This window comes from Halichoerus grypus, chromosome 10 (assembly GCF_964656455.1).
Source record: "Halichoerus grypus chromosome 10, mHalGry1.hap1.1, whole genome shotgun sequence".
NCBI classification, from domain to species: Eukaryota; Metazoa; Chordata; class Mammalia; order Carnivora; family Phocidae; genus Halichoerus; species Halichoerus grypus.
In genome coordinates this window covers 38889995-38913642 of record NC_135721.1, presented here as the reverse complement: position 1 = coordinate 38913642, position 23648 = coordinate 38889995, and the positions used below count along the sequence as shown (strand labels likewise).

The 23648-nt window shown below is 51.7% G+C and overlaps 3 protein-coding genes across 3 annotated transcripts; all 3 read left to right on the top strand.

Annotated features, from left to right (window-relative positions):
- The first annotated feature begins 6791 nt into the window (after positions 1-6791).
- Positions 6792-10156, top strand: VAMP8 (vesicle associated membrane protein 8). Its single transcript, XM_036117385.2, has 3 exons — positions 6792-6995; positions 8281-8439; positions 9736-10156. Exons 1-3 carry the CDS (start codon positions 6993-6995, stop codon positions 9877-9879), a joined length of 306 nt encoding a protein of 101 aa, XP_035973278.1. The 5' UTR covers positions 6792-6992; the 3' UTR covers positions 9880-10156.
- Positions 10157-12041: 1885 nt separating this feature from the next.
- Positions 12042-19077, top strand: VAMP5 (vesicle associated membrane protein 5). The gene is made up of 3 exons (XM_078056356.1): positions 12042-12165; positions 18026-18163; positions 18631-19077. The coding sequence occupies exons 1-3, from the start codon at positions 12163-12165 to the stop codon at positions 18838-18840; spliced, it is 351 nt and encodes a 116-aa protein (XP_077912482.1). The 5' UTR covers positions 12042-12162; the 3' UTR covers positions 18841-19077.
- Positions 19078-21366: 2289 nt separating this feature from the next.
- RNF181 (ring finger protein 181) lies at positions 21367-23247 on the top strand. Its single transcript, XM_036117383.2, has 5 exons — positions 21367-21522; positions 22156-22286; positions 22466-22575; positions 22758-22832; positions 23109-23247. The coding sequence occupies exons 1-5, from the start codon at positions 21437-21439 to the stop codon at positions 23166-23168; spliced, it is 462 nt and encodes a 153-aa protein (XP_035973276.1). The 5' UTR covers positions 21367-21436; the 3' UTR covers positions 23169-23247.
- Positions 23248-23648: the final 401 nt, after the last annotated feature.

Below are 23648 nucleotides of genomic sequence, written 5' to 3'. Positions count from 1 at the left end.
AGTTTTTTAAAGGTTAGTCAGATGTAGAATCTGAAACCATACCAATGAACTTTATGCTCTGTCACATTAAAATCGTTGGTATATCTTGCACTTTGAATGGACCTTTTACAAAATCATACATATAGGCTTTGGAAAACATTGGTTCACTGAGTTATGCTGCTCTTCTAAATGCAGAGTCTCTTAAATGTTGGGGAGCTGCCCAGCTCACACTGGTGGATACAAATTTTCCAAAATTCTAATTTTCATTTGAAAGTTCAAATTTATTCATTGGCAACAAATAACTGTCTATTGTGTCCCTTCGAGGAACAGCCACACTTCTTTGATTTTTGAAAAAAAAAACACCTGCCAAATGTGCCAGTTTAAATAACCATAGTTTGGCCAATATCCACAAGTAAAATGATGTTTCATTTTTAAAAAAGAAAGAAAAAAACAAAGATACTCAACATTTATTAGGGAATTGCAAATTAAAACAACAATGAGATAACTGTTAGAGTGGTTGAAATCCAAAGCACCAACAACAACAAATGCTGGTGAAGACTGGAGCAACAGGAACTCTACTTCATTGCTGGTAGGGATGCAAAATGGTATACCCACTTTGGAAAACAGTTTGACAGTTTCTTACAAAACTAAACATGCTTTTACCATATGATCCAGCAATTGTGCTCCTTGGTATTTACCCAAATAGTTGAAAAATTATGCCCACACAAATGTATAGCAGCATTATTCATAATTGCCCGAACTTGGAGGCAGCCAAGATGTCCTTCAGTAGGTGAATGGATAAACAAACTGGCACATCCATACAGTGGAATATTCAGTGATAAAATGAATGAGCTATCAAGCCACAAAAGGATGTGGGGGAATCTTAAATTCCTATCCCTAAGTGAAAGAAACCAATCTAGAAAGGTTACATATTGTATGATCCAAACTGATATCCTGGAAAAAGCAAAACTGGTTTTAAGGCAAAAGATCAGTGGGTGCCAGGAACTGGGGGGAAGGAGGGAGGGATGAATAGGTGGATGAAACTATTAGATGAAACTATTCTGTATGATACTATAATGGTGTCATGGTGCATACATGTGATTATATGTTTGTCAAAACCCATGGATGTGAGCCCTAATGTAAACTATGGACTTTGTTAATAATAACGTATCCCATCTTAGCTCATCAGTTGTAAAGCAAATATACCATAATAGTGCAAGCTGTTAATAATGGGAGAAAAATGGGAGAGTACTAAGAGGTGTGTGGGAACTGTCTGTACCACTCCAAAAAAATAAATTCTGTTAATTTTAAAACATTACTTCAGCTCACAGTTTAACTACACAAGTGCTTTTTCTCAGAACAGCTGTGAGACAGCCATCATACACAAAGTGTAGTGTGTGTATTTCCCATTTCTTCCCACAAAATAGTTAAGGGTGTGTACTCCAGTGTCAAGAATTAATAAAATTAGTGGGGCGCCTGGGTGGCTCAGTCGGTAAGCGTCTGCCTTTGGCTCAGGTCATGATCCCAGGGTCCTGAGATCGAGCCCCACATCAGGCTCCCCGCTCTGCAGGAAGCCTGCTTCTCCCTCTCCTGCTCCCCCTGCTTGTGTTCCCTCTCTGGCTGTCTCTCTCTCTGTCAAATAAATAAAATCTTTAAAAAAAAAGAATTAATAAAATTAGTAATTTGTACTGCTTCATTAGGGATGTTGAAAATGGCATTTTTTGAAAATGCAAGTGTGCAGCCAGGAGGAATAGAAGGACTACTACTACAATTTGGTGCCATTGTCTCATTCCTGCTAAGTTGCCAACAGTTTTATTACCCACAGTTGCTTTTGTATCTTGAGTGCAAATGGCAACATAGTTAAAAGGAAAAATAATGTATTGGTATTATTATAGAAGTGGTTTTGTTCTTGAAGACCCGAGGGGTTCGTGGACCATGTGTTGAGAACCACTATCCTAAGGGAAAAGAATGTCTAGAGTAGATGTAGGAGTAGGGATTACTAGGGACAGATGTGTTTAGCAGGTAGAATCAGGGGGCTAACAGTGTTCCTGCTACTGAGGGTCTGGTCCACTTCTAGGTTATCCTAACAGGCAAGGTAGGCCAAGTCACTTTGGAAGCCATAGATCTATTTAGGGGATGAATCTCTTAATCTGCTGTCAAACCCCAGTCCAAATGAATTCAATGTGGGTCGGGAAGTTTGGGCTAGCTCTTCTAAGACCACTCAAAATTAGATGGTTCCATTAAATTCAGCTTTTATAGTCTGTTATGTGCCAAGAACTGGACAGGTTATAGAGAAAGAAACAAATTATTAAGCTGTGGCCTCTGACACATAGGAATTAAAGGATACGGAAACATAATAAAAGAATATGGAAACAATAGAATGATAATATAATGTACAAAATCCTAAGTATTAAATGAGGTTCAAAGTGCTGTGGGAGCACTGAAGAGGAAATGAACCACGACTGGAGAATTCAGGAAAGACTTCTGAAAACTTGGAGCTGGGCTTTGAAGGATGAGTATCATTTTGAGAGGAGAGAGGGAAATCAAAGTTCTTAGTATAGTCTTGGGTGACTGGAGAGCATTCTGTACGGCTAGTAAATGAGCTGTGCTAACTCAGTACCTCTCCACCCAATGACTGTAACTTGTTTTTGTTGAGGGGGTTGATTGCCAGTTTATCCTTTCAGGACCAATACACAAAGACTCATGCCATTTAGTATTCATTTATCCATAAAATTGTCCAAAATTTAGGAAAGAGATTTCTTCATGGGTCTTCTCTTTTTATTTTATTTTTAAGATTTTATTTATTTATTTGAGAGAGGGAGAGAGCATGAGTGAGGGTGTGGGGCAGAGGGAGAATGAGAAGCAGACTCCCCACTGAGCGGGGAGCCCGATATGGGGCCCAATATCCCAGGACCTTGAGATCGTGACCTAAGCCAAAGGCAGACACTTAACCGACTGAGCCACCCAGGCGCCCCATGCATGGGTCTTTTCTAATAAGAGTTATCTTTTTATCTGCACAGCAGAGAAAGAAGCCCTCTTTCAGATCTCTCGGTTCAATACCCCAAACCTTTAGTGAATGACTACTGTGCGCATGGTGTATGTTATTTTTGACAAGAGTACCACAATAAAGACATAGTTCCTGCCTTCACAGAAGTCAGGGTCTCAGAGGTGTCAATGTGTATACCCCTAATGGCAAAGCATATTACAGATTCTATAAAAGATAAAACGTGCTTAGGGATTCCTAGCTTGGGGAACTGGTACCATGGGAGTACTACGCAGCAGGAGGCATGTGGGGAAAAGATAAAGGGTTTCGTTTAGCTGTTGGAAGTGTCTGTGGAGAGGGCACTGGAGAGGCAATTGAGAACAAGGTCAGGGCTGAGATACAGATTTGGGGCTCATCCATAAATGGCTGCTGAAACCATAAAGCATTGTACTTCCCTAGGGAGACTAGGGTTTCAACTTCGGCACTATTGACATTTTGGTCTGTATAATTCTTATGGGAGGGTTGTCTTTTGCATGTAGGAAATACCATCCTTGGCCTCCACCCACTGCATGCCAGGAGCACATCCCCCCCCCCCAGTTGTGACAACCAAAAATGCCTCCATATGTTGTCACATGTCCCTTGGAGGGCAAAATCAGCCTTGCCTCATAGAGGACTATTGCTCCAGGAGAGTGCAGTGTCCGAAGGGACAATGGCCACGGGTGGAAACTTCTGGCTCTAAAAGCACAGTCAGAAAGGGAAAGAGACATTGGGAGTGATGGGGGTGACTGTCACAGATGGGGTGCCCAGCAGTGTAATAGTCTACAAAGGGTTTGGAGACAAAAGAGGCCTTGGCAGTGGTGAGAGCTTTATGATCCTTTAGGGAGCAATTCCAGTTGCACCTCCTGAATGTGCCTTTTCCTTGTTTTCCAGCCCTTCCCCAGAGAGGTACAGGAGTAAACTGCCACTTGGGCCATAAATAAGGTTGGGATAGATGTCAGTGCACCCCCAAAGTTTCCCTGGTTGCTTTGCAGGCTGTTAATATTCCTCTTTCACTATTTTCTCATTCTATTTTCTCTATTAATCTCCTTTTTCATTTGCAAAGTGCTTTAGCAGAAATACAGAAATATATATCCAGATTATTTAATCCCAATAATAACCCCGCAAAGCAGCTTTCATTCTTCTTCCCATTTTGCAGATGAGGAAACTGGAGCTCCTAGAGGGAAGTGGCTTGCCCAAGACTACACAGCCAGGGAGTAGTAGAGCTGATAGCTAAACCTTCTGGTCACACAGGGACTGAGAACATTCTTCATCACACCATGATTCCTTCTTCGGCTACAATGCCTACCTACCACCTAGCATTTTTCTTTGCAAAGTGACTGATACTCCATTTCTCCATAGAGGCTTCCTTGATCTTGCACCTTGCCCATAGTACCATTTCTTTGTACTTTCTTTCTTTTTTTTTTAAAAGTAAGCTGTAGGCCCAATGTGGCTTGAACTCACGCCCCCAAGATCAAGAGTCAGCATGTTCTTCTGATTGAGCCAGCCAGCCCCCCTACCCACCCCACTCCCCACCATATTACCATTTCTACTCATTGTGCATTGTTTGGTGCCTTACTGAATGGCTCTTCCTGTGAGGGTGCTAGCAAGGTGGTCTCTTGACAAAGGGAAGCATTGTGACGTGTATACAAGTGAGGTCAAGCCTGCAGGGATCCTGCACGGTGAGGAGGAGGATGAACAGGTTGCAGTTCCAACTGTGGGCGCTGGAGAATCTCCCTAATGGGTGCTGGGTTTAGGCGAAGGGTCAGCTCCCTCAGGGACACCAATGTATGTCCCAGGCTGGCAGTGGCATACTAGACCCCAGTAACTCCTCAACAACTGTAACCCTGATTTCCACCCTGGAAATCCTCCTCCATGTCTTTCTGTTCTCCTCAGCCATCCTACTCTGGCCCTTTGTTTCTGGGCACCTTTCATGTTTCTCTACCCACCACCACACTTAGCATCTGGAATTCTTAATAAGAGTAATCATCATAGCCACCATGTACTGAGGGCTGTCTCGGTACCAGGCACAGACAGTGAGGTAACTGAGGTTTAGAGATGTCACATCAGTCTGTCCAAGGCCACACGAATATTAAGGTATAGAACAGTGTGTCTAATAGAAATATAATTTGAAGCACATTTGTAATTTTAAATTTCCTACTGGCCAAATTAAAAGAAAAGAAACAGGTGAAATTTAACTTTTAAAATTTAACTCAATATACCTACAACATTATTTCAGCATGTCATCAGTATGTAAAATTACCGAAGAGATATTTACATTCTTTTTTGCATAGTAAGTCCTTGAAATACTTGGGGCGCCTGGGTGGCTCAGTCATTTGAGCATCCCACTCTTGATTTCGGCTCAGATCATGATCTCAGGGTCATGAGATTGAGCCCTGGTGTAGGGCGCCACACTCAGAGGGGAGTCTGCTTGAGATTCTCCCTCTCCCTCTGCCCCTCCCCTCCTCATGTGTGCGCGTGCTCTCTCTCTCAAATAAATAAATCTTAAGAAAAAAAAAAAAAGAAATACGGCGTGTACTCTTCCACCACTTCTCAATTCAGACCAGCCACAGTTCAAGTGCTCACCAGCCACATGTGGTCAGTGGCTACTGTACTGGACAGCACAAGGACAGATCAAGGATTCTGACCCACCTCTAAGGATGGTGAGAAGTGGGGCAGCCACATTCTCTGGGAAGGCAGGCTGGTACTGTCCACCAAATTTCAGGCTTGCAAAATATAATAATCTTATCCAATTGGAGATAAGATTTCATTATAAAGTAGAATAAAGCATCTCAAAACAGAGGTCCAAAATTTGTTAATTCCTTTAAATAAGTATGTGTTAGAGAAGCTGACGTTTCCCTCTTAGAACTGAAACTGATACTTCTGGGATGGGACAGGAATGTTTCTTCCATTTTGCATGGCCCTGTTATTGTTCTGTCTTAATAAATACCATCTGGGAAGACTAGATTTTCTGTGGCCTGGAGCCAGGTGGTGGAAAAATCCTTTGCCCTGGGGCCCTTCTCTGTCCATAGGGCAGGTCTCTGACCATTTCTCACCGGGCTCACCAATCCCTCATGGCGGCTCCTGAAGGGACTATTGAACTCTGGAAGGAAAGAAGGGACTGGTAGGCCAGCATTTCCTGGTTCCAACAGTGGACAGGCCTTCCTCCCGGACACTGTGCCAGGCACACTGCATGTGCTAACCTTTTACACCTCCCCACCATCCTCTGAGGTCAGCATTAGCACCTGCAAGCCCCAGAGAGGTGAAGAGGTTCATTCAGGGTCACAGAGCTAGTAACCCAGAGCTTTCTGACACCAGAGCCCCGGATCACAGCAGTCCAGCCTTTGGGGGTTTTAATACTTTCTGCCCACCCACGAACATGGGAACAGGGGTTGCCAGCAAGAAATTTTCATATCTGTGTTCTGTTTCCATGTGAACTACCCCTGGTGGGGTACTTAGAGTTGACTTCAGTCTCTAAGATTTGAGATCAGATATTCAGGACATGAAAGAAAGAAAGAAAAAAAGAAAGAAAGAAAAAAAGAAAGAAAGAAAGAAAGAAAGAAAAAGAAAGAAAGAAAGAAAAAAGAAAGAAAGAAAAAAAGAAAGAAAGAAAGAAGAAAGAAAAAAAGAAAGAAAGAAAAAGAAAAGAAAAAGGAGACAGCCTCCCTCTCTGTATCAGGAGGTCCAGCCTCAGGAAACTTAGGAGGGCTGCTAGATCTTTCTTTTCTTGTTCCTGACGAGTTAGAAGATCTTTGGTGCCCGGGAGCCCTGTGGCTTTAAGCCCGAGCCCTGGTTTGGGAGGAGACTGGGAGGGCGACGGAGGGTGCCCGCCTACCTGGGGGAACCTGCTGGAGGTGAGGCTGGAGCGGCTCGGGATGTGAGGCGGGCGGGGGCAGGCTGAAAGTTGGAGCAAGCAGGAAGTGAAGCGAGGGCGGCCCGGGAGGAAACAGACTAGGCGAGCCCCGTCGCCGACAGGCCCGAGCCGCTGGGAGACATGGTGAGCGAGCTGCGACCAGAAAGGGGCTGATTCAAAGACGAGCCAGAGTGGGCTGGGGGGGAGGGGGGGCGGGGATCGGGGGAGCTGGTGGCAAAGTCAGAGCGCGGGGCCAGGGCTGCCTGTGGCCGCTCTTCTTTGACAACTTGGCTGCGTAAAGCTCCGAGCTGCCTGGACGGGTATTCCTGCTCCTGGCCTACTCCCTCCCTCCCCTGACCTCCGTGCTGCCCCGGAGCAGGGTTTCGGTGAGGGTATGTGTGTGTGTTGGGCGGGGGGATCCGAATTCCAGGCGGGGAGTTGCTGAGAGGCCCTGCGTCTCCTCCTCCAGCCCGCCGGCCACCGGGTGTTATGACACCCCTGGGCAGCACCTCCGAAGTTCTCGGGGGCACATTCCAGTCCCGCGGCCGCCTTTCACTTTATCTCTATATAGAAACTCCAAGAATCTGTCTCCCTGCCTAGTCTCAGGAACCGGCGGCCCCCTCTCTCTAAACATGAGGAAGAAAGCTAAGGGTTTCTAAAAGAACCAGAAGTTGGTTCTCTGTTAGTCCGTCTAGTTTGGACCCACGCTCCCCGGCCTGTTTCGGAGGTCGGGTGGGTCGGGGAGGGAGGAGCCTAAGAGTGGTTTTTCCCTCCCTGTTCAAAAACCTTATCATGAGCCAGGGGGGGACTTGCCCTCCATTTCCCCCAACACCCAGGCTGCTGTTTTTATTTAATATCTGCTTAAGCAGGCAGGGCTGGCCTGGTGCTTGCACATGGTGCTGTGTGGTGGCAAAAGCAGAAGTTCATGGCGCAATGGCCCTCCCTGGGGGGGGGGGGGGGTCCTGGGGAGGGGCCTTGGAGCCTGGTTGCTGTTACTCTCCAGCTGCTTGCTGTCTTGCAGTGAGAGGGGCTTGTGCCAGCACAGATATTTTTAATGAGGACCCTTTGGTAAATAGTGGTGGGCTTTTCCATCCTGAGATGCCAGCTTAGCAGTCCTCCGACCCCGGTGGAGGAGCAAGGCAACCGTGGAGTGGGATTTAGGGCTGTGTTTCTTTTCCTCGTCAGGGGCTCGGGAGAACCTGACAGGAAACTTGACCTAGTCTGTCTAGCATCAGCACTCACCTTCTGGGGCTTCAAAATGCATTTGTTTTTGATTACATGAGTAATACATGAAAACATTCTCTTTGTAAACAGTTGAGGCATTAAAAAAAGCTAAAGTCCATCTCAGGCCTTCCCCTCCCCTGGCCTCTGAGGCTGAGTCTCAGTTCCTCCCCCACTTGGCCTAATTAACCCCTGTGTTGCTGCCCAGGAGGAGGCCAGTGGAGGTGGGGCACATGACCATGTGCGGAACCTGCAGAGTGAGGTGGAGGGAGTCAAGAATATTATGACCCAGAATGTGGAGCGGATCCTGGCCCGAGGAGAAAACTTGGACCATCTCCGCAACAAGACAGAGGATCTGGAAGCCACAGTGAGATGGGGAGCCCACGGTTGGGGGGGGGTAGAGGAAGAGAGGGAGGGAGGATTGTTGGGGTTTGGGGGGTTGGTGGTGTTGGGGGCAAAATGCATAGGAGGGAAGTCTGCCTTTTCACTTGTTTTGGGAATTGACGAGCAAGTCCCCAGTTCGATTCTGCTCTACTCCACTGATTGGTACTGGGGTCCAGGGAATGGCTCCAAGGACTGGCGGGGGAAGGAGGGAGATAGGTGGGGCTGACTCTTGGAGGCGTTTTCTGAGACAGCTAAGATGGCCCAGTCAGCCCTCGCATTCTTAGGCTTCTCTCCCATGAAACTAATTTTTCCCTTTGAAGGCTGCCCTTGACAATCATTTGGACCTGACCTCCCCAGGACAAAAATATTGGCTCTGGAAAATCCTCCTAGGGCCTTTGGCCTTCTCTAGGAGTTACTAGGCAGGGGGGCGGAAAACTGTTAGAGTTTTGCTGAGTCTGCTTTAAAAAGAAGCTGGGAAGAGCAGTGAAATTCTTTGATCCAGGGGTCCTCTGCTAGCTGAAGGCTAGAATAATATCTCCCACACATCTTGCTAGACCTCATTCCTCTCTCTCTCTCTCTCCAGCCAGGGGCTGAAGCCAGCTGCTCAGGGAGGGAGTAACTCTAACAGAATAGTCCAACAAAGGTTGGAGGCTAAGGTTCCATGTCCACAGGAAGAGACACTGTGGCTTTCTGAGTCCTGGGCGTCATCTTGGGTATAGTCTCCCCCGGACTTAGTGTTTCTTTCCACAGCCTAGGCTGGGGAGCACGGCCCAGGGAAATGTAATTTCTGCAACTCTAGCTGAGGAGGAAGAGTAGCAGTTTCTCTCACCTCTAGCCTCCCTGCTGTGCTGGCCTGTCCTCCAGCTTCAGCGGTCCCCATGGGGCAAGGAGTCGTAGACCCAGGGAGATGCGGCCACCTGGAGCTTGCGCTGCTCTGCCCCAGTGTGTGCCCTCCCAAGGGCGGATTGTGCACAGTGTCGCACCCTTGGGTGTGAGCATATGTAAAAGGCCCCTCGATGTGCGTGACGGTTCAGGGGTAAGAAGAGAAGAGGGGAGGCAGGGGGCCAAGGGAAGCCCAAGAATTCTAAATTTGAGCCTGGCCCATCAGAGTGTCATGAAGGTGTATCTGTCAAGGTAGAAGGTCAGCACAGTTTTTTTGTGTAACAGTCTGTTCCCTCAACTGCTCACTTAAATATTTGGATGGATAGCATGTGGGCCTCTGTTTGTCCTCTTGTTCGGTGGGAGGAGGCACTGGTTCACTCTGCCTTGTCCCCAACAGTCGGAGCACTTCAAGACCACATCGCAGAAGGTGGCCCGGAAGTTCTGGTGGAAGAACGTGAAGATGATTGTCCTCATCTGCGTGACTGTTTTTATCATCATCCTCTTCATTGTGCTCTTTGCCACCCATGCCATCCCAACCTAGGGAGCCCCTCGCCCCCGCCCTCCTCTTCAGGGCAACCCTCCATCGTGGGTGCCACAAAGGGCCCTCTCTCCCATCATTGCCTGCAGGGAGTGCTGCTGCGTCCTCCCGCCCTTCACTCTGAGGCCCCTCTGCCACACTGTCTGCCCCAGGCACCTTGGCCCCCCTGGAAGGAGAGAGCTGGACTATGGCTATGTTTCATGGGCCCTCAGAGTTGGTTGGAGAGACCCCAGAAGAAACTGATGGGCCGGTGGGCAATAAAGACCTTTCAGTATCCCTACACATGTGAGGTAATTTCTCCCCTTCCATTTTGCCTTTGGCTCTTCTATTTCTTTTCTCCCTGGGGACACCCTCTGGCTGAGATTCTCCTATTTGAGGCCCCATGGTTGGAGGGGTAGAGAGTGTAAGTTTGGAGAAGAAAGATGGAGTGTCCCCATCCTTCTCTATTTTCCATTCTTCATCACAGGTCTTAAGAACCAGAATTTTCTGAGGCTCTCGGCATGTGGAAAAATCAAAACCATTTTAGGGTGGTATGCAACACTCCTAAGTGTGCCCCCTGGGGTCTTGCCATGTCCTTTTATTACTTTTCTGCTGGAAGTGTTAGATGAGACAGGCAAGGGCCTCTTTCCATCTCTCTTCTGTGGCCCTGTTGCAGTCAAGAGTGAGGGGTTGGAGGAACTGGGCCACTTTTCCTTTTTGGTTCTGCAAAGTTCTTTTTATTTATTTATTTATTTTAATTTTTAAATTTAAGTAATCTCTACACCCAACATGGGGCTTGAACACATGACCCTGAAATTAAGAGTCACATGTTCTTCCGACTGAGCCAGCCAGGCGCCCCTGGTTCTGCAAAGTTCTATTTGTCTTTTGTCTGCCCCTTCCCTTTTGGGACTTAGCAGGGCCTCCGGGTCTCAGCTGAGGGGGCGAGCATCTCTCCTCATGGCTCGTGGCTGGGCCCAGTCAGTGTCACAGGACAGGGCCTATGGCCCTCCTTCCCCTCCATGTACAATGGGCCTCTTTGTCTTTGGGCTTCTCTCCTCCCCACCAGGTTCCACCTCATTGTCACTCTTTCCTGTCTTGGTTTGGGGAAGGGATTCTTGCCCTCTCTGTCCCTGTTTCTCCCATGGGCTTTCCAGTATTGAAAACAACCTGTATAGAAGGGATAGGGTTGGGAGACAGGATTTGGGACGACTCCTGGCAAGTCAGGTTCTGGAATCATACTCTGAAAACCAGGGAGGAAAAAAAAGCACAGAAAAGCCTTCAGGGCAGACTTTGTCCTCCTATGTCCTCCTATATCAGACTGTGGTCATCTTCTCTCCTCAGGTCATTCCTGGACTCAAAGTCCACAGAACTGGGGGGAAACCTCTTCCTTGGGATCTAGATTGCCCAGGGTGGGAATGTGGGCTGTACTGTCACCGTTCAACCGAAGGAGGGAAGCCCTCAACCCCCTTCCCCAAGAGGGGCCACAGTTGAGATGGTGGGGGTGGCATGGGGTGGGGTAGAGAACAGGTGTCTCAGACTCGCTGCAGAGGAGAGGGGGAGAATGGGTAGATTCAGCTCAGGAAGGCTCTGGAGGGGTGGCTTCGCCCATCCTCCCTCCCACTGAGGAGCAGGGTCATATGAGGGCAGGGCTGCAGCTGCCCTTGTGGTGAAGAGGAAATACAGAAAAGCCAGAACTAGCACCTTCTCCCTGGGGGTCTGTTCACACAACATACATTGTATAAGTGTACATACAACTGTAACAGACAGTGGTACCATTTTCGAAATATACAATTCAGCGTCAGGTAGTGCATTCACAATGTTGATTGCGAATAGTTTCTTTCGTTCTACACTTTTCTTCGGGGAGTCGGGTTTGGGTTTGGGTTACCGGTGAATGCACTCACCCAGGTGGCAAAGACCCGGCCCGGCTGGCTGTTCGAGGCGTCTCTAGCACAGTGCCCAGCGTTGGCACGGATACAGAGGCTCGTGGAACGAGCGATACCTCCGCTCCGGAGCCCACTCCACTGTGCCCGGGTCACAGATTGGGCCCCCGACGTGTGGCCAGCGTGCAGCGCGAGCACCAGGCTGCTCAGGCGTGAGGCCCCCAGTTCCGGAGGCTGGGGGAGCCGTGCGAAGCCGGGCCGGGTGCCGGCAGCTTTCGCTTTGCGTCGGTCCGGGTCCGGGCTCCGGGCAGGCGCGCCCCCCGCCCCCGCCGGCCGCGGCCCCGCCCCTCCGCTTCCTCCCGGGTATCTGGCACCGCGGCCGCTGGGCGACAGAAGAGCCCGAGCTGGCGAGGCGGCGGCAGCAGCTATGGTGAGGGCCCGGGCGGGGCGGAGCCGGCCGGACGGGGGGCAGAGGGCGATGTGGGGGTGCGCGGCCGGAGGCTGAAGTCCGAGGGCGGGGGTGTCGTCCGGGACCCGCGCCGGTCCCCCCACCCCCCCCGCCCCCCCCCCCACCGTGAGGTGGCCGCGGTCAGGAGCCGGATGGGGGCCAGAGCGTCCCCCGGGGTGCGCAGGCTGGGAAGGGAAAGTTTGGCCGCCTGCGCGCAGTGTGCATGACTCCGGCTTCCCCCTTCCCTGAGCCAAGTGGTTAGGAGCCCGGCCTTCGGAGTCAGACTCCGGGCTGAGATCCTCGTGGTGGCCACTTACTGGCTCTGTGACCCCGGGCCAGTCACTTAACCTTCCCGAGCCTTCTTTTCCGCATCTGTGAAGTGGGGTCAGCAATACCTGATCCACTGGGTCCTTGTGAGGTTAAGGGAGATACAGTGGCAGAGCCCTGCCTGGCACCCAGAACCTGCTCCTCAGGAGTGGTAGGTAATGTGATGACCTCTTCAGCCCTGCCCGGAGCCGTGAGAAGCCAAGTGTGGCCCGGGAGTTGGAAACCCGAGCAGATGGGGTGGTAGAGGCCTGGCCAGCGCCGTGGCAGGGTACTGGAGGGCACACTCCTCTCCCTGCGGAGAGATAGAGATGTTTACCGTAAAAGTTCCCCTGAAGTTATCAGACTATGGCACAGTCCTGGCTCTCTCCTAACCTCTACCGAGGGACACATTCTTGAGGTGAGTCATCCCCCACTCCAGCTGCAGACTCTGGCCTGTGTCCCCACTTGCCATCTCTAAGGCAAAGGTGCCGGCAACAGGCGCTGCCAGTGGCTTTCCTCCGTCCCCCGGACTCCTGGGAAGATAGGCTGGGCAGGAAGCAGGCTTGCTGCTTGAAGCTTCTGCCCTGGAGAAACTGGCAGAGGTGTGATGGATGTGGCCTGGCTGGGGGTCGTGATGGCTGGATGGCCTCATCTCTAGGGAACCGGAGGCAGGAAGAGGAAGCGGGGCAGGAAGGTTGCACTGAGCTCTGAGGGCACGCCAGGAAACTGAGGGAGGCTCCAAGAATGGGACAAAGCTCCGAGCCCACTTCCCAGCATGCAGGGCAAGGGATCAGGCAGGGCTAGGGGTGGGCTTCCAGTCAGCCTTGAGCACTTGGGGAGAAGAGGAAACTCCTGAAGTGAAGGCTGAGGCCAGGATAATTTATGGGGCTTCATCTGAGGCCAACAGTGGATCAGAGCCTGGGGGGTGGGGGTACCTTGATTTTTCTCCCCTCCCGGCTCCTGGCCCCATCCCTCTGTTTCTTTCACACCTGCCCCTTTCTCTGGCACCACCTCTTTCCCTTTCTCCTTCTCACCCGTTTCCCTGCCTGGTCTTTCTTCCTCGTCCTCTCCTCTGATTCATTCAGTCAACAAGCATTTCTTGGGCGTTTCCTCTGTGCCCTCTGTGGTGACAGGTATAGGGGAGAGAGCAGGAGTAAACAGTGATGGGAAAGATGAAACCTGAATGCGTAAGGGCTTGAATCCATTCATCCTATAGATGGTCCTCTCTCCTGCACTGTCCAGTGAATGTGGGTTTTGAGCCACGGGCTTCCCTCATATAGCACACAAGTTGACTTGGCCGCATTAAAAAGTCTGGGGAGTCTTTGGCCAGCCAGCTAAAGGACTTGACCCCCCTTTACCTGCATTCACTTTAGCACTGTGGTTAAGAATGTGATTCTTGGAGTCTACACTGGTTCCACTCCCGGATCGTCTACTTACTGGCTGTATGACCTTGGACAGGTGATTCAACCCCTCTGAGCCTCAGTTTTTTATAAAACTGGGATAATAGCATGCCTTCAATGGATTGTTGCGAAGATTAAATAAGATCAGGTGAACAGACAGCAGGCAGCACCGTGCTTAGCTCAGAGCATGTGCCCATTGGATGGTGGCTGTGTTCACCGTCAAGACCTAGAACCTTCTCAACAGCCTGCAGTGCCTGGTGGACATAAACTCCATGCAGGTTATTGACGGCCCCGGTGATGTTCTGTATTTAGGTTAGAGACAAGTGCACACGTTTGCAATAAGGAAGAGCTTGCTTGTCTGGGTATTTTGTAAAATTATTTAAGAGGTTTTATTGATCACAGGTATTGAACAGTTCTTGAGATCTGACTGCTTAAAAAAAAAAATCAGCGAGGGAAACTTTGGCTCCATCCACAATAATAGCTATTATTTATTGAGCATTTAGTATGTGTCAGGTTGTGCTAAGCACTTTGTAACAGGTCACATGCGTTAGCTAACATGGTAGGTATCATTCTTGTCGCCACTTTACAGATGGGGAAGTGGAGGGTCGGAAAGGTCTTGTAGTAGGTGAGGGGCAAAGGCAAGATTTGAGGGAACCCAGGGCTGCAGTGCAGAGCCCCGGCCCTTAGCTCTGAGCTCAGGTGAATGCTGACCTAGGAAGGAGCTGGTACACCCCTTCGCTGCCCCCTGTCCTGTGACTAGGACAGTGGTGACAGCTGCAACAGGGTTTGTTTGGCACCCGCCAGGAGAGAAGGGAGACAGGAGAGTTAGGACAGGGAGGTTGGGAGAGCTTTGTTTTCAGAGGAACCAAGGGTATGTGGCCTCGAAACACCGGAACTATTTGAGGGTTGTAGGTGGGATATTCTGTACAGAGGGTAATGGTCTGTGGAGAACATTTCCCATGTAACTGCCACCCCCTGTCTGCCAACCACGCGGCTGCTCCGCACTCCACCGCACCCCCTCAGCCCTGCAGACCCCAGGCAGGGCTGCGATGCACCCCTCTCAGACCCCCTTCGTCTCTATGCTTTCTTTTTCTTTTTTTTTTTTTTTAAAGATTTTTTATTTATTTATTTGAGAGAGAGAATGAGAGAGAGCAAGCACATGAGAGGGGGGAGGGTCAGAGGGAGAAGCAGGCTCCCCGCTGAGCAGGGAGCCCGATGCGCGACTCGATCCAGGGACTCCAGGATCATGACCTGAGCCGAAGGCAGTCGCTTAACCAACTGAGCCACCCAGGCGCCCTCGTCTCTATGCTTTCTGCTCCCCATGAGCCTTGGCAACTCCTCACACCCTTGCTGGTGGCACCCTCCAGCCCGGGGTTCTCTGCTGCCAGCCATACTAGTCTACCACGAATAGAGAAATTCTTCTTCTTCTTTTTTTTAAAGAGTTTATTTAATTTATTTTATTTATTTGACACACACACACACACACACACACACACACACACACAGAGCACAAACAGGGGGAGTGGCAGGCAGAGGGAGAAGCAGGTTCCCCACTGAGCAGGGAGCCCGATGCTGGGCTCCATCCCAGGACCATGCGATCATGACCTGAGCTGAAGGCAGATGCTTCACCGACTGAGGCACCCAGGCGTCCCTAGAGAAATTACTCTGAAGCCCCCCTCCGCTGTCCCCCGTGGCTCAGAAGTCTACACTAGGTCTTGTTCCAGTCTTCCGTCCAAGTGAGTGTCTTCTTCTGGACTTCCATTCTGTGTGTTCCTGGCCCCACCCTGCCCCTCCGCCCTTACCCTCGGCCTGGTCTGTCCCTGCGGAATGCCCCAGCTCCGCCCCATCCTGCAAGGGCTCCTCCCCCCGGGGAATCCGCTCTCTGAGGGGGGCTCGACCCTCAGTGTTGGCACCTCACCGCACAACCCTCCACTCTTCCCTACCCATGTCACATATGTCCCTTTCCCCCAGCCTATAGTGAGCTTCTTAGGAACAGGCACAACTCATTCAGAAATGTTTTTTCCCCGTGTCCACTGTGTGCCAGGCACTATGCTGAGTTCACTACAGCTGGACGGAGCGTGGCCCTGTCCCCTGGTCCCTTACCCCCATCCCCATCCTGTAGTTCTTCATTTCTCCCTGTGCCAGCAGAGACCTGTGCATGTAGTATCCTTTCTCCTCTGGTTCAGGGAAGCCAAGGAGGGCCAGGGGGTTAAGCCTGAGGCCTCTGTGTTCCCTGGAGCGAATGTGTTCATTTTGGCCCGGTCCCACCTCGGCCTGGACAGGCCTGGCTTCGCAGCAGGAAGCACAGCCAGGTCTCCTGGAGAATGTGACCCAGTGCCATCCCGTGTTGGAGCATCAGAGAACAACAGCTGTGGTTTTCATAGCGGAAAAAATAATATTCAGCATCCCACCAACTTCTAGCCATGATTGTCATTTGGAAGCTTTGCCCATTCTCAGGTTTTGGCCCTGGCCCATTATGAAGGTGGGGATGCCTGGGACTGTGTGAACATGGGCCGTGGGGGTTTGTTGACTACCACGGTAGTGAGAATAGTGCTGATGATGGCTGACTGAGGACAATGTACAGATGAGCGCAGCCTCCCTGCTCTCGGCATTATTGCTCCTTGTTCCCCAGTCACTGCTCCCCAGCCTGGGAGTGCACCCCTCTGGCATGATTTGCCTGCCCCCTCTCCAAGCAGGTTGCTTTTCTAGTTCATGGGTAAATATTGACCTACTTGGGTTTCAGATGCCTGCCCCTCAAAACTCCTGCTGGGCTGGATAAACACACTGGGATAACATCCCTTGAAAATAAGAGTTGCTTTTGGATGAGCTATAATGCGATTGACCCACTCACTGAGTCCTTGTAATGGTCAGCACTGTGCTGGCCCCCCTGGGCCACCGGGATGGGAGCAGACAAAGGTAGTCCCTTCCTCTGGGGCTTGTGGTCCAGTTGGGGAGATAGGACTCATATACTGGGAATGCTTGCAGGCTGTGTGCAAGGCAGCTGCAAGGATCCTGAATGTGAATTCTTGCCTGAGTAGGAGTGGCCCTCTGTGACCACCAGATCTTTCCCCTTTCTCTGGTTTTAAGTGGAATTCAGTCAAGTGCCAAAATGTCTGTTGCAGACAATGGGCACTGTGGTCTGGCAGGAAAGGGAGCTTGGCCAGTGCTCTGTGGGGAGGAGATGAGAACAGGGATGGGCTGCAGCGGACTAGGCTGGGAGGAGGGAGCTGCTGTGGTTTGTGAATCTGCTGGGATTCAGCTGCTCGTCCCTGGACTTGCTCCTGGACTTCCAGCTCTTACTGGGGCCTCCTGCCTTGGGTCTCTCTCAGTTGCCTGTGTCCAAAACCCAGTCCCTTTCTTGCTTGTGACACACGCTCTCTTCTCCCCTGTTCTCTCAGCACTCCCCACCCCTCCCACTCTTGGACCCTGCGCCTCCCTTCTTAGTCCTCTGAAATGAGCTGGGTTCTTTTGTCAGGTGTGGTTGCTGCTAAAGCTGAGAGGTCTAAGAGTTGGTCTCATCTCTGTGAGTTGGACCCCAGGGAAGATCCTGGGTAGCTGGAAGGCTGAGGCCAGAGGCCAAGGAGGCTGTGGTTTCCAGGCAGACAGGGAATCAATTTTGAGCACTGATGTGGGAGTAGGGTCATGTCAGGAGGCAGAACTGGCCTGACCAGTCAGAAGGAGGTCTGATCTTTTCAGTTGGTTTCTGTGTGTGTGTCTGTGGGGTTAGGCAGAGGTTATGATGCGTGGTGGTCCAAAGCCCAGGGTAGAGGTCGTCCTAGAGCAGGTGAGGAAAGTATCTGCTTTGTGGGGCAGGGGTGGGGTGAGATCCCAGGAAGTTTCCATCCAGGGGCATCTTAGAGGAAGCTGAGATGCTGTAGCCAAGGCTGACCTAGGACCTGCCTTGATGGGCACAGAGAGGAATCTGTGAGATCAGAGGCAAGCCACACACACTCAGGAGACCAGTCCTTCACTCTATACATATCATACCCTTACCTGAAAGATGCTATTTGCCCTACCCATACACGCCCCCCCCCCCCCCACACACACAGAGGGGGCAAGGAGGCCGCTGTGTCTCAGGATCAGATGAGGGCCGGCTGGGGGCCTCATGCGGTTCTGACCTTGGGCTTGGTGCCCAGGCAGGGACAGAGTTGGAACGGTGCCAGCGGCAGGCGGATGAAGTGACAGAAATCATGCTCAACAACTTCGACAAGGTCCTGGAGCGCGATGGGAAACTGGCGGAACTGGAGCAGCGTTCAGACCAACTGCTGGACATGGTGTGAAGCCTGGGGAAGCAGGGATGGGGGTGGGAGAGGCGAGGGGGAGTCCTCAGAGAGAGTTCTCAGGCTGTGCTCAGGGTCTCCAGGCCCTTGGTGGGGCCTGAGGCTTGCCTGAGGGCCAGTGTGGGGCCTATGGGTTTGTAGCCTAGATAAGCTCCAGATAGGCCTCATGAAGTCAAAAGTCCTTGGTTTGAAGCCGAGGACCTTCCTGAAGGTTGAGGGCTGGTATTGTTAACTGGGCGTGAGCCTGTAGGGGTGCGAGTCCAGGGCTACACAGTGTCTGAGACCAGGAGTCCGGTTGGGAGGGTCCCAGGGTGGGCGATGTGGAGAAGGGGAGCAGAGAGGCTGGCAAGATACAGATTAGGCCTTGCTGGGGTGGGGGGGCGGTGGGGGGTTGGGAGAACCTGGCCCTGGGCTTCCGGGGAAACCACTAACTCCCACCCTGTGTCTGGGGATGTTCACAGAGCTCAGCCTTCAGCAAGACAACCAAGACCCTGGCCCAGAAGAAGCGCTGGGAGAACATGCGTTGCCGGATCTACTTGGGGCTGGTGGTGGGCGGTGGCCTGCTCGTCCTCCTGATTGTGCTGCTGGTCATCTTTCTCCCACAGGGCAGTGGGGGCAGCAGTGCCCCACAGGCCCAGGACGCAGGTGTTGCCTCAGGGCCTGGGGACTGACCCAGCCGGGCCTGGAGGAGAGGCCGAGTGGCCGCACTGGCTGGTCCTGGTCTCCAGAGAACCCTGGCGTTTGCTCCCATCTGAGCCACCCAACTGAGCACTGAAGAGCAACCCTGATATGTGCACCTTTGCATCGCCTACCACGCCACAGACTGGCCCTTGCGGGCAGCCTGCTGCACTGGCCACTGCCAGGCCGGCCCCACTTGGAGCTCAGTAAAAGCTGCTGTTTGGTTAAAAGCTGCTGCTTGGTTAAAAGCCGGTGTGTGTGTGTGTGTGTGTGTGTGTGTGTGTGAGTGTGAAGCTCTCCATGTTGGTTCATCCTGCTCTGCCTCCACTCTTGGGGTTGCTTAAAAAGTCGGTAGAAGGACTTCACCCCTGGGAGGTGGCCCCTACCTTTTCCTTCTGTACTTGATCCAACCCTATCCAGACAGATCCTTCTGGAGTGCAGGTGCAAAGACAGAGCGGCTCCCAAACCAGACCCTTCACAACCAGGGCCCTCTGAGCCTGTTTCCTTCAGAATGAACTCTATTCTTTTTCTGATGTCTTGAGGATGCTCAGAATAGGACTCCAGAAGAGGAAAGCACCTCAAAGGTTTTTTATCTCACAAGGCTCTCACTTAAAAAAAAAAAAAAGATTTTAGGGGCGCCTGGGTGGCTCAGTTGGTTGGGCAACTGCCTTCGGCTCAGGTCATGGTCCCGGAGTCCCGGGATCGAGTTCCGCATCGAGACTCGATCCCAGGATCCTGGGATCATGACCTGAGCCGAAGGCAGTTGACTAACCAACTGAGCCACCCAGGCCCGCCCCCTCCCCCCCCCCCCCCCCCCCCGCTAAGCCTCTCATTTTTTAATAGACTTTTCCCTCTCTGAACACTCCGTCCTCAATTTCTCTCCTACATTCTTCCTCAAGCTTTACACCTGATTACAGATGAGGCCGATAGCAGTGAACATGGGAAGGGCTTCTCCCGCGCTGTAACGCACCATCACAAAGGATAGCCTAGAGTTTGCCCTGTAGGCAAGAACTTGGCCTTTTCAAAGCTCCAGGGCCACACAGGGCTAAGCTGGCAGGGCCTCAGGGTCACAGGAAAGATGACTGGGTAAAGGCCATGGAAGAAAGAAAGACTGCGGGATCTGGGCAGTCTCTGCCTGGGCTATTTGACTGCACCTCAAAGTCAAGTGTGGGTGGAAGGGGAATTCAGAGTCAAGTGTGTAACAACAGAAGCACTTCCTTGTTAGGTAAAGTGAGGGCTTCTGACAGAGAAACAAGAACAAAGCTGAGAGCTGTGTGGAGCTTTACCTCTCACAGAACTTGTTACTTCCACGGGGCTCATTACCATCTTCTTTTTGGAAAGATGGGGGAAAACACTTGGCCCTGTAGTTGGTCAGCAACACCACTTAAAGGCCATGTGAATTTGGGCAAGCCACTTCTGAGGCTTGGGTTTTATATATGTAAAAAGGGACATACTTAACTCCCAGAACAATTGTGAGGATTACTTATGTTGTGTGTAAAACATCCGTCAATGTAATGGTTCTAGATGCCAAATAAATGATAGCTATCATCCAAATCATTTAGTGCAGTTCTCAACCCTGCCTCACATTAGAATCACCTGCAGAACTTCTAAAAATACTACCCCTAGGCCTAGATCAGTGAGTACCAGAGCTAAGATTTAAATCCAAGTCTACGGGATGCCTGGGCACCATCCATTAGCCACTGGCCTACACAACTTCCTTATGGGGCCTAAATCAGTTAAATCAGACTCTTTGAGGGTAAGTATCTGACGCAGGGTTATTTCCCCCTAAAGCTGCAACCCCTCGTTCTCTCTCCAGGATAGTCATGGGTAGCCAGGGAGGCAAACCGCGTATTGAATTCAGGCCACTGATTTCACAGAAGCTCGGGGAGAGGCTGCGCAAGGGGCTGAAGGTCACACACATAGTCCCATGTGAGGGTAAGGCCCCAGATTCCCCAGCAGGGCTCTTCCCTCCCTCGGTGGGAGAGTTTTGCCCCACCCTTTATTGTGCCTAACACAGAAGAGATAAGTAGGAAATTTTTGTTTTGCGGGTCAGAGGGGAATCAAGAGCCAACTCCTGAACCACTTAGAGAGCAGCAGGTGCAGAAGTACCCGGCGGGGACCGGGCAGAGCAGCGGGAAACGCCGTGATTCCAGGTTGGCAGTACCCTGAGCCCCTGCGCCAGCGCCTCGCTCTCTGGAGGGCCTCTAGCATCTGCACGTCCTAGGCCCTCTGAGCCGCAGAACGGACTGACACGACCCCTACAGCCCCGACATCTGGCTTTCCAGGGCGCTGCGGACGCGAAGCACACGTCACTCTCAGACCGCCTACCCTAGGTTCGGAGTCCAAAACAGATGTTTTCTGACCGGCCCTAGCCCCTGCCATTGGCTTTAGCCTTTGGTCACCTGATCTATTCGAGCCACGAGAGGCCGCAGAATGAATACTTCCGCTTTCAGTGCCCCTAACGAGCCTCTGTGCCCGCCTTTTGGATGCTCTGATTGGTCTTCCTCTCTCAGGCCCGCAGCTTATTGGCCAGCTCCGCGGGGCCGCAGTCCAGTGGGTGCGAAGGCTGTGTCAGACAGCCCGGCTGCCATGGCGTCCTATTTCGATGAGCACGATTGCGAACCGTTGGATTCCGAGCAGGAGGCCCGAACCAACATGCTGTTGGAGCTCGCAAGGTGGGTGCGCGGTGCTGGGAGGTGGGGGCCCAGGTATCAGGTTTCTGGGCTGGGGCTGGCTGGAGAAGGCGGATTATATGGGGCAGAGATTCTGGGGAGGACGGATGAATAATCTGGAGAGTTAGTCCGGAGACGAGATTCGGGGAAGGTCGATAATTTGGATCATCCGTGGTTGGGCCGGGCAAGGGGATTGTGGGAAAGACTGGAGCTGGCGAATAGGGGGGAGTCGGGAGCGGGACGGTAGCCGGTTCTAGCAGCTACGGGAGAAGACGGGTCATGGGGTCAGGGGAGGGGCCTTGTGGGTGTGAGTAGGTACATTCGTTAGGAACAAGCACGGAAGTCCACACTGCCACTTGGAATCTGGCTTTACCGGGTCATTTCCACTTGGCCTGAGTAACTTTTCTGAGCCTGTTGCCTCATGTGTAAAATGGGACTAAACAGCTTGCATGCTTGGGGTTGTCTTATAGCAACTCCAAACCATTTCCCACTGTGCTTTTGATCTACTGAGCACTTTTGTGGGGTAGCTGTTAGTACTAGCTGTTCAGGGTATTTATCTGTTAATGCCTAGTGGATTGTGGGGGCAAAGAGAAAGGATGGTTTTCTTTGGTTCTGAACATGCGTCGTTCTTCCCAGGTCACTTTTCAATAGGATGGACTTTGAAGACTTGGGGTTGGTAGTAGATTGGGATCACCACCTGCCTCCCCCTGCTGCCAAGACTGTGGTTGAGAACCTTCCCAGGACAGTCATCAGGGGCTCTCAGGCTGGTAAGAACACTAATTCTTACTGCTGTCTGGCGCCGGCGTGCCAGACCCACCCCCTCCCAAGCTAGACTGGTCTAGCCCTTCAGTTTTCCAGGTCAGGTTGGGGCAAGAATGTCCTTCAGGAGTGGGAGCCGGGAGGTAGGGCCCGTAGCAGCTCTCCTGATCAGCACTCCCTCCCAAAGAGCTCAAGTGCCCCGTGTGTCTTTTGGAATTTGAGGAGGAGGAGACTGCCATTGAGATGCCTTGCCATCACCTCTTCCATTCCAACTGCATTCTACCCTGGCTAAGTAAGGTACTGCTTCCTTTCTCTCAGCCCTCACCCTGCCCTGGGCCCAGTTTTCAAGCCTCTTTCTGTTTATGGACTTTTAGGGGATCAGAGAAGGGAGAGGGGTAGGGGTGGGAACTGGGAGCAGGGGATGGATATTAGCTGATGAAGACCAGACCTGGGCTGGAACACTGCCCTCCTTTTCTCAGACAAATTCCTGTCCCCTGTGCCGCCATGAGCTGCCCACTGATGATGACACTTATGAGGAGCACAGACGAGATAAGGTAGGGACTGGTGGTAAGTGGAGAGGTCGGGTGGTAATGGGGACCTCCAGTCCCTGTCCTCAGTGTTCTCATTCCCTACCTTAGTAGCCCTGGGTCGGCCTCAGGGTCCCTGGCTCTGGTCGTCTTCCTGGTGACTTTGGCAAGGGACAAGAGCCTCGGCAATGTATATGCTAGGGGCCTGAACACAGTGATAGGCAGCCCCATGATAGCTGTCCCATCGCTCCACCCACAGGCCTTCAGGTATGGCCCATGCCCAGTGTGCCCTCTTTCCTTCAGGCTCGCAAGCAGCAGCAAAAGCACCGACTTGAGAACCTCCATGGAGCCATGTACACATGAGGTGCCTGGGGCGGAGCACCTGTCTGCCACGGCATCTTCCTCTTGCACCTGAATCCTCATTAAAGATTTCTTTACCCACCCTGCACTGCATTGCTCACAGGCCTGGGCAGGGCCTCTGCACCCTCCATAAGGTCCCTACTGCTACTGGGGAAGAGGCCTGAGCCACAGAAAGCACCAGGCTGTGTGTCCCTTCCTGCCAAGCCTACTGACCCAAGAGCAGTGGAACCCAGGTCAAGAACCTGGCCACTAGACCAGCCAGTGCTTGGGCCTATGTGCTCATCGTTGGAAAGCAAAATGGGTCAGGGTCTGGCATCCAATGGCTACTTACAGATGGTAAAGAAAAATTAGCCTACATCTCTCTCCCCTGCAATTTTTAGTCAACCCTGGAATCCCACAGGCTTTCTTTAGCTTCATTGTGAAAATTGCTTCTAGCATTTTAAAGTTGTTCTATGGATGACCCCCCCCACCCCCCAATATCCC

Bases quoted from the DNA above. Each gene is read 5' to 3' on its own strand.
- VAMP8 (XM_036117385.2), top strand. The intron at 8,440-9,735 runs GTGAGATGGGGA...TGTCCCCAACAG, and splicing joins CAGAGGATCTGGAAGCCACA to TCGGAGCACTTCAAGACCAC.
- VAMP5 (XM_078056356.1), top strand. The intron at 18,164-18,630 runs GTGTGAAGCCTG...GGATGTTCACAG, and splicing joins CAGACCAACTGCTGGACATG to AGCTCAGCCTTCAGCAAGAC.
- RNF181 (XM_036117383.2), top strand. From the start codon at position 21,437: ATGGCGTCCTATTTCGATGAGCACGATTGCGAACCGTTGGATTCCGAG. The intron at 22,576-22,757 runs GTACTGCTTCCT...TCCTTTTCTCAG, and splicing joins TTCTACCCTGGCTAAGTAAG to ACAAATTCCTGTCCCCTGTG. The intron at 22,833-23,108 runs GTAGGGACTGGT...TCTTTCCTTCAG, and splicing joins AGGAGCACAGACGAGATAAG to GCTCGCAAGCAGCAGCAAAA.